The sequence below is a fragment of the Pithys albifrons genome, chromosome 1 (genome assembly GCF_047495875.1).
Source record: "Pithys albifrons albifrons isolate INPA30051 chromosome 1, PitAlb_v1, whole genome shotgun sequence".
In the NCBI taxonomy this organism is placed as follows: Eukaryota; Metazoa; Chordata; class Aves; order Passeriformes; family Thamnophilidae; genus Pithys; species Pithys albifrons.
The window spans coordinates 18,643,544-18,660,316 of record NC_092458.1 but is presented as its reverse complement, the minus strand read 5'-3'; the positions used below and the strand labels follow the sequence as shown (position 1 = coordinate 18,660,316).

Genomic DNA, 16,773 nt, shown 5'->3' with positions numbered 1-16,773 from the left:
AAAAAATTTAATTTAACTACATCACAGATACTAATTGGTAACAAGTTTGGGGAGTGCTATCTGAGAGGCAAGAAAGGTCTATAGAAACCTCACATGAAAATTTAGATCCTAAAGTATCTATTATATACTTCCTTTAAAGCATTTTAAAATAAAATCCAGACACTACCATCCACTCCTCAGACTGTTCCAATGATGTATATTCTATGAACAGCATGTATTTTCAAGAATCAATGAGCCAGCAACATTGATTTTAAGACTCTTGAAATGCATGCTCTTGTGGCATTTATAAAACATGTTCAAAACGTTTCCAAGAGTGCAGTCACAGGCCACACACCTTACACACACCTGACTTAAACTGCATAGGTTTGTTTACATTTACAAGATCTAGGAGCTATTATGAAATTAAGCCAACTTACCCTGTGCTACAAAGTCCAGCCATGAGCACCATTCTGAGAAAAAATAATAGCTCTTCATTTCTGCTACTGAAATTCCTCTCTGATTCATCATCAAAGAAGAAAAAGGTCCACTTTTCCCTTTCCCTTCTCAGAACAAACTACTCTGAGAAGGTAAGAGATTTTGTGTTAACTGAACTTTGTTCCATAAATGCAACAGGTGGCACAAGATGACTTTACAAATATATTTTCCTCCACTAATGCCATTGTTCTTGTAATTATCTCTTTAATTACAGTGTTCTCCCCTTATGTCTCCACCCTGAATATTTACAGACTGCTGATATACCCAGTGTCTCATACAGTATATCTAAGCATAAGCCTAAGCCCTAAGCATATTTTCACTCATGTTAGGTTTTAACAAGGCAAAGCAAACTGTTTTTCATGCAGATATTCACCATACTACCTGGAACTAGTTGTACTGAATTGCTCACTCAAAGATACAGTTTTATCATCTTTGCTATGGATTTACACCCAACTCTCTTCTCCATCTTTCTGATGGAAAAAGTGCAAGGGCATTTCAAGTAGGACAGGTAATTAAAGTCTCAACCATGGAACACCAAAATCTCAAATTAATCCATTTTCAACACATTTATCCAGCCAGCAAACAAAGATATGAATGCACAAACAGAAAACACAGCTTTACATGCCTGGGCCTCTCTGGTGTGGGGAAGGAAGTTGTTGTGGCAGACTTTAACACTGACTAGCAATGTCAGTGTTTGCACAGGCTCCAGCCAGGCTTTGGCTACATCGGAGCCTTTGGGTACACTGAAGCCTTCAGGTCCTAAAATATGTCTGCTATATTTGTGTGTTCAGTCTGACATTTCCTGCATCCACACATTTTCCCCACCTGCCTGTAAGATAACTCCCTCTCCCACACAAGAATATCCTTACATCAACAGAAATATTCATACAACTCCAGCAGAAGATGCACCACATCTCCATCCCCCTGGCAATACAGAAGATGCAAAAATGCTTTTCCTCTAGACTCTTCTTTACTCCTTGTGGTGGATTATTCAGGTTATGGATTAGCTAAGCTTTATCTGATTCTTTTGCTACAAAAATCTCTTAGTAATAGACATCAGCATTACAGCGCTGCCTCACTGTACCCTTCTTTGGATTGGAAGGACCCTGTGACACAGACAGCCTCCTCATCCATCTGTTCATTACATGCCTAGAAATACACACAAAAACAGTCTCAGTCATCTTCATCAGAAAACCAACCTGAATCCAGCGTGAAAAGATGCAGTCTACAGGATGCCTCCAAAGATACTCCCCATCCATACTACGTGCAGCACAGACTGCAGACGGATGTCTCTGGCGTCTCCACTTGCCTGACTTGTTTTACAGCTCCCAGTTCAAGCTGACCTACTGCTCCCATTTGCTTAGAGAAAGGAAGAAGAAGGAGAACCTCAAAGGATTGTCTGTGAGCACTGTGCCAGGAAGCCCATCACAAAGGGCCATAGCAAGTCAGCACCCTGGGAAATCTCCCCTGCCGATGGGACATTTGTCTCCCAGAGAAGACTACGCAGACCCACAGTTCTCCAGGGCTGAAATCCTCCACAAACCCAACAACTGCTGTCCCACCTGCTTGCAGTCAGAGATGCAGAAACACAGAGAAGATACACAATTCGGCAACAGATTCACAACACACGATGCTGTCTCACAGAAGCCTGGCTGTCCCAGCCTGGGCCCTGCCTGCCCAGGCAGGAGGGGCCACTTGGCACCTGGTCCCAGACGTCTGCATTCCAAAGACCAAATGTCACCAGAGCCAGGGCTCAACCGGGGTGAGTGGATAAAGGTAACACAGCCTGCCCTGAGTAGAAGACACCTGCAGAGGACAATGCCATGAGGACTAAGCTGAGAAGGACAGATTCAACTGTCCACAAGCTGAAGTAAATAAAGTCAGCTTTGTTAAAACAAAAATAAAACAGAGATGGATTTGATGAAGTATAATGACTCTGGAAGCCAGCCCAGCTTCCCTTATTAAGGTAAATAAGATAATACAAAATCAATATATGAACTAGGATATTTATGGTTCAGGTAAAGATTTCTACATTCTATAGTAAAGATTTTAACACAAGAGAAAAGGATGAAGTGGCAGTGAAGCAAACATGCTCTCAGCAATTTCCAGAGATTCTAATGAAGAGAGAACAAAGCTTTGTGAGACCTGGGACAACAGGACAGAGTGGCTCAACTTTGTCACAAGGAGAGGAGAGCCACATACATCATGGAGTTCACAGAACCACAAGCACATTTAGTTGGGAAAGACATTCTTGCCAAAATTGTAATTTTCCCCCAGTGTAGCTACAGGACAGAAATGTTCCCAGGCTGGAGTACCTCTTCCCTTCCACAATCTAAAACTTTGATCCACCTTCTGTGTAACATTTGGTCTGAAAGTGCCACTGAAAGATGAGGTTTGCTACCAGAAAGGTGAAATAACTCATCTCAGTCCAAAAGGTCATAAAACAGCTTTGGCCAAAACAACTGAATAATTTTCACTGGATATATAAGGTTAGCATCAAAAGCATAAAATTGCTTTCCTACTGTCAATATAAAATAGGTAACAGGAAGGAAGGAAACAGAATTTTTGCATATTTGAAGACTTCAAACAGAGAAGGCTGCAACAGGATCAAAAGGAGTTTTGGAATAATAATAAAGATGGGTGGGAGACAGAACAGACAGCTTCCTACAGAAACATACTGTTTTCTGACTATACACACACCTATATATAGTGAAAGTAAGAGATGATTGCATGGCATTACAAGATTTATATTAAGGAGCTTAGTCAAAGGAAATTAGGCAAAAATTAGGAAAACTATGTTAGAATGTGTTCAGTAGATTAAATTTGTGTTTTTATCCTATGTGGTCAAGCTTTGCATCTACTCGGAATTAGTTCCAGTCCATTAATGAATGGGCAGCAGATGCCTGACACTCACAAAAACATAAGTATTATAAAATATTTGGTGAAATTGATGGCTTTTATGACTACACTTAGGACTTGACTGCAGTGTGAGTGCTACCAAGTGGTGGTTGAATCCTACATGAAAGTAAGACTCAAATTTGAGGATTTTTTCTTTTTTCTATTCAGAGATAAATAGAATTAAATATTAAATATTAAATAGTTAACACCCCTAAAAGTACCAAACTTTGGTCTCATGTATGTCCAGAACTGGGAAGTCAGGAAAGGTGAAATCTTTATGTTTCAGAAGTTACAAAAGAAGTTTATAAAAAACTCCTTATAATTTTTATTCCAAACCAAACAGATGACAAAAGACTCAGTGAGCACAGGACAAATGAAGGTGTGAGAAAAATTAATCACCAGAGAGGCATTTTTCTCTTCCTTTTTTTTTTTCCTAAGAATAAATGTCAACATTAAAGAAGGGAATATTGAAAAACCTTGAAAATTAACTAAGGTATCTTACCTTATCTTGAGTTCAATTTCCAAATTAATTTAAAAAGAAACAAAAAAGTTCTATGTTTTTTTAAGCCCACAATAGGTCTCTACGCATAAAAACCCCAAGAAAGTTTAAATTAATTATTGAAAAATCTAATGCAACTTATCTTAGCCAGTCAAGGTTAACTTCTTTCAGAGAAAATACCAAGCAAAATGTAGCTTTACTAAACACAAGGATTATATAATTGTCAGTCATACTAACACATTATTACACCACATACTGCATGAAACAGACTTTGAGATCGAGTAAGTGGTCCCAAGTCCTAAATTTAGGACATTACACTCAAAGATCAGAGGCTTCTTGATTTTTGAGTATACTTAAAAATATTTTTGGGGGGCATAATTAGTTATATTTTTTAGGAGAAGAACACTCAGCAACTTTCTTTTGGAATATAAAAGAAGGGCTGACATAAAGCATTACAGTCTGTGTTAGATGCTCTCACACACCTGGAATGGCAAAGAAAAATAAGATATAAACTTTTTCCCCAGTAAGTACCGGTGACAGAGAGTAATTAATCACTATCATGAGTAATCACTATCACGAGCAATACCTCATATTGATAGAGATACGTATTTTTGAACTATAACAGTTGCTGGATCCCTACATGAGTTCGCTTTCAGCAAAGAATACTTGTTCCTGCAAGCATCATCAGCTGACAAAATCAGTAACACATATTCGAGGCTACTTACTGCTCCTTTCAACTCATGTGCTGCTCAAACTGAAGTGCAACATTCTATGTACACAAACATCACACTATGGGATCACTTAAACATTCACCTCACCAGAGCATATTTGATGTGGGTTATTTCTTGAGTGCCGTCTGCCATGGAGGATTTGGAAGAATCTTGGCAGGATCCTAAAATGACTTTCATGTCCTTCTCTCAAAAGACGGCGTTGAGACATGGGTGTATCTTCACCAAATTATTCAGTAAAGGAAATAAAAAGTCTGCTCTTCAGGAATGACACTCTTCTAACACACTGGAAGATACTTTAACTTTGTTTTTAAATGTCTATGGAACATGAAACTTGTTTGGCAAATTTAAATGCTACGAAAAATGATAAAAAATGTTCACCGATTTAAAGACCTGGAAACAGGTGCAGTGCAATTACTTGTATTGTATGTGCTTTTCCTCAGGAACCAATACCTGATTTAACTAGAAAGGAAAAAGAAAAATCAGTTGCACTTAATGGACTGAAAATGATAAGATAGTTTCTGCACAAAGGTGTGTTATCCAAAATAACTATAGTCAAACTCACAGCCCTGTGCTGTTTTAGAAGAAGAAAAAAAACCCCAAAACATCCACTCTGTTAGTGCACTCCAGCAGCACATGGATATCCAATGCCTCTGCTCACTCCAAGTAGCTGGTACTATAGCTTCTGTCTTCACATCCTTCTCCTTAATGTGAGGGATGTTCAGATGTTGCCAAGAAATATGTGAGGCTCCTCCTGAAGAAGGGCAAGTTGGACGTCTTTTAACTTTACAGTCTTGCTCGTAAGTTGGCAACTCGGCACTCCGAGGGCAGAAATCTCACACTGACATTTGCTGCATTTCCTACTTCTGTGTCCCAAGCACCTGATATTCTTCAGGGGCAAATGCTATGCTCATGCCAGCAAATTAAAAGAAAATACCTTTGTGAATAAAATGTTGTCAATTGGAAACTCCTCTTCAGTTCGCTTGCCTGAAGTTAGACTCTCATCATCTACACAACTCCTCTTCTGCTGCTGTATTTGCAAAAAAGTGAGGACTGAGCCCCTCAAAGGCAGAGCCTGTTTCCAGAACGTGTGAGAAGAGAGGTTTCACAAGAAAACCTGAATCTTCCTGGGAGTTAACAAACAGCTAATAGGAAGGAAGGGTGGGGAAATGAATCCCAGGCTTCCTTAAAACACATCAGGAAACCCTACACTGTCTGTTCTCTCTGTCTCTTTCAATGCAGGAGAGAGGAAATTGATAATGCGGCTTTACTTGGCAGTCAAGATTTTCCTCTCAGTTATGTTTAACTATGTCCTTTGTGGCCACAGATCTGCCACAACCCAAATATATACCATTACACACGTTGCCCTGAAGAAGTGTTTTAAAATATGATGTACCATCTATTACTCTGAAAGCCATTTCAAAGAGACAACCTTTTATTAAGTCATATTGAAGTAAATATTAAATAACTTACTACAAAATTCTAGTGTGTTAAAATATACTGTGTTAACAGAGGAGAATAATTACAGTTCTAGTTGGAAGATGCTCTACTTCCAGCAAGAAATCATGGACAAATGTGACAATCTTGAAAGGTGACAACCAAGAAAAGTATCAAGATAATAAAATTAAGAACTGATGAGTTTCACGCAAATATCACTTGTTTTCCAAATTCCTTATACTAAGCAAATAGACCACTGCATATTGGCAGTTGTGCTACCTGTCCTGGGTCAAAGGCCTACCAAGCTATTTAAGTACACAAGGATTAAAAGGAAGGAAGAATGGGAACAGCCTAGGAGTGGAAAACCACTATGATACACACTGCCACTGTACTGTATACTCAGGGTTCAAACAAAAAGAGGAGGTGAGGTAAGGCAGAGCATCCATATTAGATAAAATTCACACTTTCTGGTGATGCTTTTCACTGGGGGTACAAAGCAGTGGTTCTGGTCTGATACAGGGTAACAACAGCATCAGAAGAGACAACCTGTTTCTTGCTCTCTTTTGCAGTGGAGGCACCAAATGTGACCAGGGACACATGTGGCAGCTTGTCAGCCATCTGGGCTTTTCTCCTACCTGGCAGGCTAACTGCTTGTTTGGGGCTTTTGGGGCACACCAGCCTCATGACCAAAGGACATGTCTTAACAATCAAGTGGGACACTGATGAAACTATACATCTTTATTCAGCAGCCAAGCCTCACTAGAAAATGAGGTAGACAGAATGAGAGAAAATGGCTTCAAGTTGTCTCAAGGAGTTTAGGCTGGATATTAGGAAAAATTTCTTCACAAGAACGGTTGACAGGCTGCCCAGAGAAGTGGTAAGTCCCTATCCCTGGAGGTATTTAAAAGACTCATAGATGTGGCACTTAGGGAGATGGCCCAGTGATGGACCTGGCAGTATTCAGTTAATAGTTGGAGTTGAAGATCTTAAAGGTCTTTTCCAACCTCAATGATTCTATGGAAAGCGACTCTTTGTCCCTGTGGTGTTTTAGACATGTCATGACACTAGTGGCACATGGTGAAAACCTCACCAAGAATTCATGCAGAGGATTAATATAATGAAGCAAAAGGATGTTCTCCTTGCTTTCTTCACATATCAAATGTATGCAGAAGATTGATGACTCAAACTGTGAAGTTGGTAAGTACACACAATCCCACTGAAATGTAGCCATTAGCTACATCCCTATCCACAAACAAGCTTTTAATCTTCTTTCAAGCACTCAAATTTGTGCCTAGAAGCAAAGAAATTAATCACAACAATGGCTATGGTAGTGCACAATCAGAAGGAAACAGATGGTGTAATGCACTGTTTTCCAAACAGGAGCAGCTTCTATCTCCAGGAAAATAATCTGAATATTTTCCCTTGCTGTTGGCATTACTATAACAAAAGCTCCTATTAGAAGGATACCTTGTCTGCTCTGTACAGCATCAGCAAATTACGACGCAGTTTAAAGGTAGTAATATTCTTTTAGTTGGCAGATCCAACTAGACTGCACCTATCTCTTCCTTCGTATCACATAAATGGTAACATCCAGTGGATAAAACCCCCCAATTATCTTTAAATGACTGCAGACAGCCTGATGGAATCAACAAGATCATGGCAATGAAATAGGGCTTATTTTTGTCATGCTTCATTTCCAGGTCTATTTCTGACCAAAGGCAGTGTTTCACAGTGACAACGGAAGCAGCCACACTGACTTACATCTGTATACTCTGATTCTTCCTTTCATTCCAGGGGCTCTCACAATATTTTATTACAATAGCTTTAACTTTTCTTGGGAATCATTAAATTAAGGTGCCATCACTTTCTTCACCGCTGAGTATTCTCACTGTTCCTTTTGATCTTTTTGTTTGTACAGGGGCCTTATCTTTATGGGATATCTCCAACACCCTACTATGATTTTTCTTCCAAATCCTAACAACTATTTACAGGTCCTTCCTTGCATCCTCTCATCCAATGTGACACTGAAGGATTCACATTATAGGACCACGCATCCCTCTTAACTGTACAGAGCAGGAGGCTGTGTTAGAAGAATAATCACTGCTCTAGTGTTTCTTCTGTATTTATTCCATTCCTCAAGAGAAGTTATTTTTGGTATCTGCTGATATGCCACTGGTGTTGCTATTTCTCCTATTGTAGGCCTTGTTTTTCAGGCAAAAGAGTCACCTCACAGACATGGAAATATGGCATCTCTCATGCACTTCCAGATCTCGCCATGCACAGGGCACAGGAGTCCACCTGTGCAATCTGTATCTTCTGCTCTTTCTCCCTGCAATCCCAACAGGAAGACGCTTTTGAAGAGAAATTTCAGTATTGGAAGTGCCATCACATCCCCAGTAAAAACCCAGAGGGCTGCAGGAGACATCTCACATGAAAAATATAAAAGACTATGAAAATTATATGGGGAATTGCATCTAACATACACATATGCAGAGCTCAGAAATTACTGTTTCTTGGCACAGTTTCCAAAATCAAATATAAGGGCACATGCAAGTTAAATCTTGCCATGTGTATCTTTCAGCATCAGCACACTCACAGCAACAGTGGAGATTAATGAGGGGGAAGGAAAGCGAAATGTTGTTTAGATTTTTCTCTTTAAAGCATACTTCATCAATTATCTCTGCACACATATTTGTTTTGTTGAGAACAGTGATATAAACAGCTAAATTTGGCTCATGATACATTTTTGAACAAACAATGGTTTTGTACACATTAAAATATAACACACAAGTTACTTCTAATCTGAAATGTAAGCTGTTTTATAGAGTTGAATGTCCATATACCATAACAAGGCAGCCCTTACTGTTACTATGCTTAGTCTTGAGCTTTCTTATAACCTAAGAAATGTTTAATTATGGCAAGTTGCTTGTGTTGATTTTTAGAATTAAAAACAAGTTGTCAAAAATTAATCCATGCCAGAGGGTAGTCACTGGGATAAAACAGTAAAGAATCAGCTAGGAGCTGATTTTAATTTAGCTGAGATATTAAAGACACATAACTTGATATTTTTATATCCATATATCCCAGAGAGCTTTTGTAGAGTGAAAATGTTGAGAGTAAACCTGTCTGAAAATTGAAGAAATAAATCATTATTACATGCATATTCTAGTATTCTTCAAATGCAAGAAAGGATTGAATCTTCCCTTTTCCAATGTGGATGAGGTTTATATAAAGTTTAGGTACCATCTTTTCCCTTTATTATTTTTATGCTTGTAAGAATTGGATTGGTGTGTTTATATTTCACTTTCAGACTACTCTAGCAGAACATTCTCTCTAGCAAAGGGTTTTAAAAGGGGTTCCATAGTGTAATCTAGAGAATCTGTGACCTGGAATTGTATGATATATAATGAGAAACTGGAGCGGGAAGAAATCTGAGAAACAGATATGAATGGAGAATATATCTTGGCAAGCCTAAAAGTAATTACAAATGAAACTCAGTATCTCATAAAAACAAAGACAATGACAAATATCCTAATATATTGATACTGATTTATTGAAGGCTAGGAGTTAAGAGAATTATTTGGTTTCACAAGAAATCTACAGAGAAACCCTGAATTAAGTCACAAGGGTGAGTTACAAGAGTGAATTAGGTTAGTTGCCCATGCTTAATCCTAACTGGATGTATCTGCTTAGAGGCAAACCACGATTGTAATAAGCATCAGATGAATATAAGTAGATCAGTACTGAGATAAATGGACAGCTTGCGTTCTATTTATACTTCCACATTATGCTGCTAAACCACTGCTGCAAGTCTTTCTTTAAAGCAACCTCTCAAAAAAAATTTAAACTAAAATAAATCCTAAAATCAATACAGTGTATTTCATAATTTACATGTATAGTAACAAACAAAAAAATTGAAATATATGAAATTAGGGTTTCAGTATTCTGGAAGTGATAGCATTTAATCGTCAAGATAAGAACAAGTTTTTAAAGCCTAACATCTGTCCCTCTAATATAAGTAATCTTATATTGCATGTCTGAATTTCCTGAGCGCTAGCAATAAATGTGACCCATCTCCAAAAGAACAAGTTCCTCCACCAATAGGAACAGAAAATACTCAGAAAATCACAGTGGATCAGAGAAATCTAGAGGAGAATGTCTCTTAATGACCAGCCGAACAAAGTGAGGTTTAACTCCTAACAAGACAGCACTTCCACTTTGTCCTCTAACATAAATCCTTTCACTTCTGAAGGCAACTAGCAATCGATTTCAAAACTTCAGAGATGTTCTAGGAAAGTATAAGGAAACTGCATGGATCCTGGAGAAGGCCAGGAGGTCAGACCACCGGGACAGCCTAACTAGTATCTGATGCCAATCCAAAGCAGCAGGTAAAGGCCATGGTTATATTGGAGCTAATTAAGCAACATAAATGGCTTAAAATGGCTTATCAAATACAGTTTTACTGGCAATGTCCTATAAAGATTACTAAAGTTTCAGGCATATTGGTCATTTCCTGCACATACACCCTGGGGCACAGCAGTCCTTCCCATCATGTACCAGATAATAATCAAACCAAGGGACTCAGCATAAGTAGTTCCCTTTATAAATTAAGTTATGCCAATGAAAGCTCTGTTCAAAAATCACCTGTATGTGATATATATGTGTATATATATGTATCTATATAAACACATGTGAATGTATAGAAATGAATAATACACCCAGTCAACAATATTGACTGACCTTCCAGCAAACAGCTCTGTGCACGATCAGCTGGGGAAGAAAAAGACAAAATGTGATGTTGGAAGAACTTTTGATGGCATTTAGGAATACTTTGATTATGCTCAAAAGATAGTTCTAATTCAAAAGCTGTATCTCTTAACAACTATAGCATGTACTTCCTCCTCAGGTTGATTTCTGGTAGTAGCAGACAGAGAAGGAAAAGGGGGTTACATGCATTTCCACTCTGGCCAGATACTGCTGCTCTCCCCAGCTGGGTCTGCCACATTTGTGATTAATGAACAGCTCACTAATGAAACTTTCACTTCCTCAGTTTCTCTACAGGAGACACAGCAACCTGCTGCAGCGCTTAGGAACACATTTCTCAATGGCTCAGGGAGGCTGATTTTGCTGAGGTCCAGGACACTGGCAACCCCCTGATTAGCTGAGTGATTTTCTGAAGGTCTTGTTCTGAAGATTGCACCTCTGACAATTATGAAATGCAAAATATGGTACAGATTGCTGCTGGATCTATGCATCTAGACAGCTCCCAAGCAGGGGTGAGCCCTGGCCACAGCTTCTGGTGTTCTCAGTAATCTAATGTGTACAGTGAGAAATGACTGCTGCACACCTACATGAACAGAGGACACTGTCCTGCTGTGCTGCTACAGGCCAGGAGCACCCTTTGAGCCTTCAGTCTCTGCCACCTTAACTTCCTTCCTCCAAAAAACGTTCTCTCTTGTCATGTGCTTTGGAGCCAAGGGATCCAGTGCTCAGCTCTCACGTCTTCCCTATCAGACTTCAATTCTTTTCCACATTTCACCATCCTCCCTCTTTAGTCTCTTCATGAATGGGCTATTAATAAAACGAGAGAGTTTTCAGTTGAGTAGCTGCTTTGAAATTCTTCTGCATGCACTGTTACACCAATTACAAATTTATATGGCAGTAATCCACTCAGCACAAAAGTAGTGCTGTTAATACTTCACAAAGCTTGTATGTAGCTATAAGTAATACCTTTCAAAAATGCTGCAAAAATCCCTAGGCTCACGCAATTTTTCTCAGGCTGCTGTTAGGATACAGCACAGCAGGTTTTGTACAGCACCCTTCTGAAATGGTTATAGAGTGATAAATCACATAAGTGTTTGGAGAAGGAATGAGATTTTCATAGTATTAATGAACATTCATGAACTACTGATTTTGACAATGCTCACGTGGGCCTCCAGCAAAATGGGATTTTCCCTGTGTACAGATAAGAACACTTAATTGAACTGGGATGAAGGGATTTACTGGTGGAATGTTCACCAGTCTCCTAGACGGTCAAAGTTTTAGTTTGCTCAGAATTAGTTTGCCTCATTCTGCTTATCAGATGGTCAGTTCTAATAGACATATTTTAATTACACAGTCATAATTTAGGACATGCAAGCAAGCATATCTAAACATCCAGTGAGAGAGAGATCAAGGGTCTTTATGCCATCCGGAACTGCAAAAGACTAGGACAAGTCCATGTTCCAGCTGATTAATGAAAAATCCTTTAAGAACTAAAAATCAACAATTTCCTTCAAAAAACTTAAAACGAATGCTGTATGATATGCAGTTACTATCATCGTAATCCTTAAAAGGACTAAGAAACTCATTTCATCCATGCCATCTTATCAGCAAGCACCAGTAATGAATACAGCCACAATCACACACACTTCGTCTGACCTGATCCCATACTCCTGTCAAAGGGAGGATTCCTGCTCCCAGTGACTTTTTCTTGCTTCATTTGTGCGGGCATTTGTGTGGCCAAACACTGAATTATACATGGATATGTTCCAGGTAGGACAAGCAGGACAAGGACACATGACATGACTCCTGGTTGACAAAGTCAATAAGGATGGCATGCAAAGGGGCATGTGGAAAACTGATGAAATTGTAAGTACTTCTTGATTTACAGGTTGAATATACTGCTCAACAGTTATTTCCTAAAATTGTACTGCAAGCTGTGCTTGTCTCTTTTGGATTCTTCAGCTGAGATCTTCACATGATTTAATAAAATAGCACTAGTCACAACTATTTATGGCTATAGACTTAGAACCCCAATAAAGGCACGATGGTAAATGTATCACTGCAGTTACAGTCTCCAAATAAATTATTACATCAAAATATGTTGGAAGACACTGAAAATTTGGTGAATTAAATATATGAAGTAAAAATAGGCAATGATGAAATCATGGCTTCTCTTAGCACAGTCATACTGCATGAAAATGAAAACACAGGGAGAAATAACATTGTTAGTATGGGAGTTGCCAAGAAACAGTCAAGACATTACCAAAAAATCATAGGTTCTACCTAAACAAAAATATTTTCCTGCACTTTTTTGCAAAGGGCACAAAATGTGGGTTCCCGTAGTTGTAGAGCCATACAATCAAAGGTCAGTTCCAGCAAACAGCCCCTTCATCCCTCCCTAATGTTGGTCTCATTTGTTACATTTGGATTCACAGATTATTTTTTTTCCAGACAATCTATGTGAGGCTTCTCACTTGTCAGTTAAAGTTAGCACTGTGACATCAGTTTTGATTTGTTCCTTCCTTAGACAGAAGAAATATTACTGAGACATGCTCTGCTGTCCATTAAGGATGTGTTTCTGAAAAATCTGAACATTAAAAACATTACCCTATTGCTTCACTCTTCATCCTGAAACCAACTTGATAAATCCCAGTTTGTTTGAGGAAGATGATGATGACATTGAAAATACAGGTTTTCAGGAAGAGGAGAACAAGTGCTCACACTGAAAAGACTGATACTGGGTACTTGGTCTGAGGGATGAAGAAGTTGGGATCTCTGAGGAGGGTAATCTGCTCCAGAAAGTTGGCATCTCTTCAAAGTGGCAATCACTCCATCCCCCATGCCATATATAAACTGACCTTGTGCATTTAAACTGTTTGTATTTTTGGCTCTGTACGCATCCCCTCCTCTCTACAGAAAAAGTGATTTGCTCTTCAAACAACCTCCAGTGTTTCACCTGGAAGAGTGACAACAGTTAGCAGAGGAGGATGATCAACAACCAGAGATGGAACACCAAACCCAAGAACAGGATCATCTTGGAAACTGGTCCTCTCATTGTGCAATCAAACACAAATCAGAGACTTGGTCACAGGAGCAATCTTTGCTCAGATTTGTGATATGTAGGCCACCAGCACCAGGCACCTCTATTAGTTATATGCAGGTCTGCAAGGGATATTTTTCACTTTGTAGCCTCAAATACAGACAGTGTATCTGGAAAGCATCGTGTACACTGACATTCCCCATCAGAAGAACATATGAGATTGCCAGATATACCCCTGGACCAAGAAGCAGGTAAGAAAACAAAACAGCAAAGGCACAGATGCTGCAGTTCCTGTTAAAGGTATACAATACTCAAATATTTTGGAACTTCCCAGCTGCTCTCAAATCCAAAGAAATCCAGAACAAACCAAAGTTATATCAGGGAAAAGGCTGTTACTGACTACAGAAACCTTGCAGAACATTAGACCACAAATAATACTATGCTCTGCTTTGCAGCTACATGCCAAGCATGGACTTTGCTGCTGTTCTGGATGCTAAAATGCCTTATCACACTTCCTTATGTACAAACATTTAATTATCTTCAAACAGTTAAAACAATTTGTGACAACTACTACAATGTATAGTATATGAAAATGCCAAAATGAAATAAGATGTGGTACGTAACTAAAAAAAACAACTGGCTACTATGAAAACTGACAAAACCAAATTATTTTCAGTAGCAAGACCAAGAAACCCTCCTAAAGTCACTGTGTTTTTATCAATTAAAGATCCCTTTAGAGTAAGCTGCAAAATGTTTTGCTCTGCCACAATGGTACTGAAGCACCTGTAGACTTTACTGCAGTAGGAAAACTTTTAACATTGCAGACTATCATGAAATCCCATCAAACAGCTGGGCAACAGGTCTGATGTGCCCTGTCTATGTACCCAAGGACACAAGAGACTCCTGAAACATCTCTGCACTGCAATATCTCCACCCTTGGAGGCATTCAAGTCTCAACTGAGCATATCTATAATAAGTAGATTGGCTTTGAGCAGGTGGTTTAACTAGATGACACTCACAGAAGCCCTTTCCAATCTAAATTATTCTATGATCATCTTGTCCATTTAGCTCCCTTGCAGTTATCCAGTTGTGTTCACTGCTTTGATTCCCACAGAGAAAAAGGGAACCATTTTCAGTGCTTAATTTATGTCAGTTGTTTCAATTTCCCAGTGAATTAATAATTTAGAAGAATTTTATCTTCCTCATTTTAGAGTTATGTGAAGAGGCCAAGTGGTAAAATAAAACATTAAATTATTTACAAGTTGTACACACGTGCAGACAGACAAATGGTGTAGCATTATATATTTAACAGTTGTTAGAAAGTACAGAAACTATAAGCATGACAGCCAAAGTCCTTTGTCAAAGGAGACAAAAGTAGTCTTAAAGTCTGTGGTAATTTTTTTAGACATTAAAAAGAGCTAAACCAAATGTATTTAAGGTAGATCTGAAGTCTGTACAAACTTCAGAGTTACCAGAGTAAGCAGTTTCTGTTGGCAAATGAAGAAACCAGAGTCCATTTTCCTATTGGCAAAATTCTTCCCAAAAGGCAATTAGAGCCCTGCTCCATGTCTTAGGAGGATGGAACTGAATAAACCTCAAGAGTGCAGACCTTTCAAGTGCTGGCAGGTGATTAGGTTATCAAAGACTAGGAGAATAAATTATAAATTCATTTTTAATGGATGGACAGCATTATAAAGCAATTAACAGTTCTTAAACCTTCAAGTCTTCAATTACCAGCTCTGTTCAGTTTGCTTGAATGAAGGATTACATCTTCTTATTTTGGTGTTTGAAAAATAAAGACCTAAGAAATAGTATTAGTGGCTGAATTTTTATACAACTCCAAATAACCTCTACACATGATGAAGACAAGGACAGCAAACAGAATTCCTCATAATTCAGCCATTCTAAATGTATTTATTGCCTTATACATGCAGCTGAAGAACTTCTTCCAAATAAAATTTAACCAGGAATAGGTTTGAAAAAACGGAAATAGGTTTGAAGCACCATCCTCTGAATATTTACTATAAAGGAACCGTGAATCAGATCAAAATACCACTACACTTTTCCAGTAACTTCACATTTTTCTCAAAAGCTGTTTTAAAATATATTTCTTTCTTAATGTGCACATACTTTAGACAAAGACTTTCTGTTAAAATTCATCAGGCTCTCTGGCCCCCCTTCCCCCAAATGCACAGAGGGAAACACAGTCATTAAAGGATTGGCAGAACAAGATCTCCTTTCTTTTCTGAAGGGGGCCCTACTAAAAAGGACCTCCAAAAGCAGTCTTTATTGTTAGGTGCTGGGTGATGCAATCTTCTACAGCAGTGAAGATTTAAGAGTCATTTCCTCGATGTCCTGTCAAATATCCACACTGTATTAGCATCCTTCTACCCTCTGGTTTTGACAAACTCTTATGGCTTGTCATTAAGTTCCGTAGGAACCCCTTTGAGCACCTAAAACAAGCTCCACCATACCCAGAAGGTAGTTTTCTATCCATAATGTGCTCAGCACATTAAGCTCTGGTGTAATGACAACAAATGGAAGAGGTTAAAGCACCTCCAGCCTTGGTTCCCCATACACTCGGTCTGGCCTGGAGCTCACTCCTTTCCTTGATGCATGCCCCTCCCTCCTCTCACTGAGAGAAAGACTAGTGGGTGTGAGGGGCAGAAGGATCCCCAGCAGGGAAAATGTGCTTCTGGCACAAGGTGGACCCAAGCCCATAGCTTGGGAAAGGCTGGTTGGTGACTCTTCAGCAAAAAGGGAAAGGAGGCTGGACCTGGGTGACAGAAGATGCTGGGAAAAGGGAGTAATCTTTTAGTGAAAGGAGATACTATGAGAAGAGCTGTGGAAGGAAAGGGACTTGGTACACGCAAGACTGGAGATGGGTAACAGGAGCTGAAAAAGACTGAGAGCAGAGGAGATACAGGCACTCG

General features: G+C 39.0%; 1 protein-coding gene across 10 annotated transcripts in view; it reads right to left on the bottom strand.

Moving 5' to 3' along the window:
* The window catches only part of MCF2L (MCF.2 cell line derived transforming sequence like), a 154,321-nt gene that overhangs the window by 92,368 nt on the left and 45,180 nt on the right, over positions 1–16,773 (bottom strand). The window contains exon 1 of one of the 10 annotated variants that reach the window (XM_071570564.1): positions 4,690–5,696. The exons of the other annotated variants lie outside the window; for them this stretch is intronic. Within the exon in view, the coding sequence (XP_071426665.1) occupies positions 4,690–4,810 (121 nt within the window). The 5' untranslated portion in view covers positions 4,811–5,696. Of the gene's footprint in view, positions 1–4,689; positions 5,697–16,773 lie in introns of those variants that run through there. 10 annotated transcript variants of the gene reach the window in all.